The sequence below is a fragment of the Synchytrium microbalum genome, assembly GCF_006535985.1.
Source record: "Synchytrium microbalum strain JEL517 chromosome Unknown SmJEL517_scf0003, whole genome shotgun sequence".
Taxonomy (NCBI): Eukaryota; Fungi; Chytridiomycota; class Chytridiomycetes; order Synchytriales; family Synchytriaceae; genus Synchytrium; species Synchytrium microbalum.
Window position 1 is genome coordinate 1,005,680 of NW_022158352.1, and position 2,214 is coordinate 1,007,893.

Below are 2,214 nucleotides of genomic sequence, written 5' to 3' on the forward strand. Positions count from 1 at the left end.
ATGGTGACCGAATCAATGACTAGCAGCAAGAAGCACTGTGTCCTCGTCTTCCCTGCCAACGGCTGTATGGGCTATGACATGTGCCGTGAACTCTGCGAAGGTGCCAAGAAAGAACACTTGGAAGAAGTTTATGCAGTTTGCTGCTCTTCTGAAGGCAAATGGGTTGACAAGCTCAAGGACCTTGGCAAGAAGTGCAAGGTCATCTGCTTGGACAAGCCTACTGACATGGACTGCTGGAAGAAGCATGTCACTGTGAGTGGGAGTTTTACTTGTGACATTGTTGACAATCAGTTTGTGATTCTGCATTTTCAGTATTTGAATAAAATGCACGTCATTTTTACATTTCTTATTAGCGCAAGGTCGACTGTATGATGCTCTGCACTGATCCATCTGCCATGCGTCACATGAAGAGCAAGGTGGCTGAAGATTATGCTGACATGGCCAAGGCTATGGAGTGTGCTGTTGAAATGTGCCACCATTTGGTAGGTTGACATTGCTTTTTCTGGTTTTGTTTCGTTTGTCACTTATGTCTGCAATCTTGACACGTTTCAACATCTCGACCTGTAGAACTGCAAATGCATGGTTGAAACCACAGCTTACTGTGCTGATGATTCCAAATACAAGATGTGGCACCGCATTCATCAATGCATCGAAATGGCTGCTGAAAAGCACTTCAAAGGACACTGTTGTGGTAATACTCGAACTTCTTGGAATTTCAAAGCTCGATCAATTTCTCTTTTCTGACGCATTTGACTCGTTAGTCATGTACCACAACATGATGTTCGAATGCATCATGACCAACCGAGAGGAACTTCGTCAAGAAAAGAAACTCTCATGGCCTGTATCTCCAAACGCTGAGTGCTGTCCCATGTCAATGTGTGAGTATCAGCTCTGCCTGTATTTTCGAAATTTTGTAATCATTTGCAGTCTCATTTTTACACGGCTAAATGGTGTTTCCTTTTTCCAAACAGGCGACATGGCATGCTGCTGCATCGAAGGCATGCGAGAATGCATGAAGGAAATGGACTCTGGCTCTGCTTCAGGCGTCATGGCTTCCGTCATGCAATCCACTGGAATGGGTGCTGCTTCAAAGAAACACATGAAGTACCACCTTACTGGCAAGGACATGATGACTCCTCAAATGATGATGGACATGATGTCGCAAAACTTGGGTCAAGCTTACTCATACCAACAAGTCGATGAAAACCAATGGAAGCAAATGGTTCAAAACCATATGGGAATGATGGAAATCGAAATGATGATGGAATGCTTCAGAATGGTAAGGATTAGAAGTGTGGAGGGTTTTTTGGCATAGTGTACGCAACGGACTGCACTTCTTTTAGATGGATGACGGCAAGATGAAGCACTGCACCCATGACATGAAGAAGCTCTGTGACCGTGAGCCAATGAACATGGCTGACTGGATCCGAAAACATCAAGCGGAATTCGGTCCAGGTGCTTCTGCTCAATCATCTATGATGATGTGAAGTAATGGCAAAAGTCCCCAAAATATCGCTAATTTTGTATCGTTTGCTAGCACAGACCTTGAATAGAAACCATATATGAAAAATGCAGTCATTTTGTGAGATTTACGGCTTGTCATGCATACTTCCTTGTTTTTCGCAGACATATTTACGATATGCTATACCCTCGGTTTTAAGGAGAGCAAATATGAATATTCATACTTGTGACAATTCACTAGCAAAATCAAGAACAACATCGGAAATTGATTGCTGATGACTGTGTGTATTCGGTACGGCAAAATTAGAAACATGAGGGTGTTGAGCATCGTTGCGATGTTAGTCCCGTCCCTATGAGAGCTGATGTAGCGTCCGTCCATTCACCCGTAAACTATGTAGTATCTTTTCCACAAATTCGTTGCCAAGACGCATGGCCAACCGAGACTGTTTGTTCTTGACATCCATGAAATTGGATTGCAGTACATCTGGAAATGTGGTCTCAGGGTGAAGATAGACGAAGAGCAATTCCAAAAGCTTGTGTCTGGGGTAAAAAAAAACGTTAGACGGGAAATTCAAGGTGATGGAAGCTTGAATTGAAGAGCATACTTTAAATCTTTTGGTGTAGTTGAGGATGAGAGTAATTTGGCCACGACTTCGATACCGCCTCCTGTTGTATCAAATGCGCGTAGTGAACGACACGATTCGACCATGAGGGCTTGCAATGCGTCGAGGGCTGCTGATGTGGTGTTTGCTG

The 2,214-nt window shown here is 43.7% G+C and overlaps 1 protein-coding gene across 1 annotated transcript; it reads left to right on the plus strand.

Annotated features, from left to right (window-relative positions):
- SmJEL517_g01038 (uncharacterized protein) lies at positions 1–1,487 on the plus strand (the record flags this gene model as incomplete). Its single annotated transcript, XM_031166966.1, has 6 exons — positions 1–252; positions 354–482; positions 568–691; positions 762–878; positions 972–1,279; positions 1,344–1,487. The coding sequence occupies 6 exons, from the start codon at positions 1–3 to the stop codon at positions 1,485–1,487; spliced, it is 1,074 nt and encodes a 357-aa protein (XP_031027219.1).
- Positions 1,488–2,214: the final 727 nt, after the last annotated feature.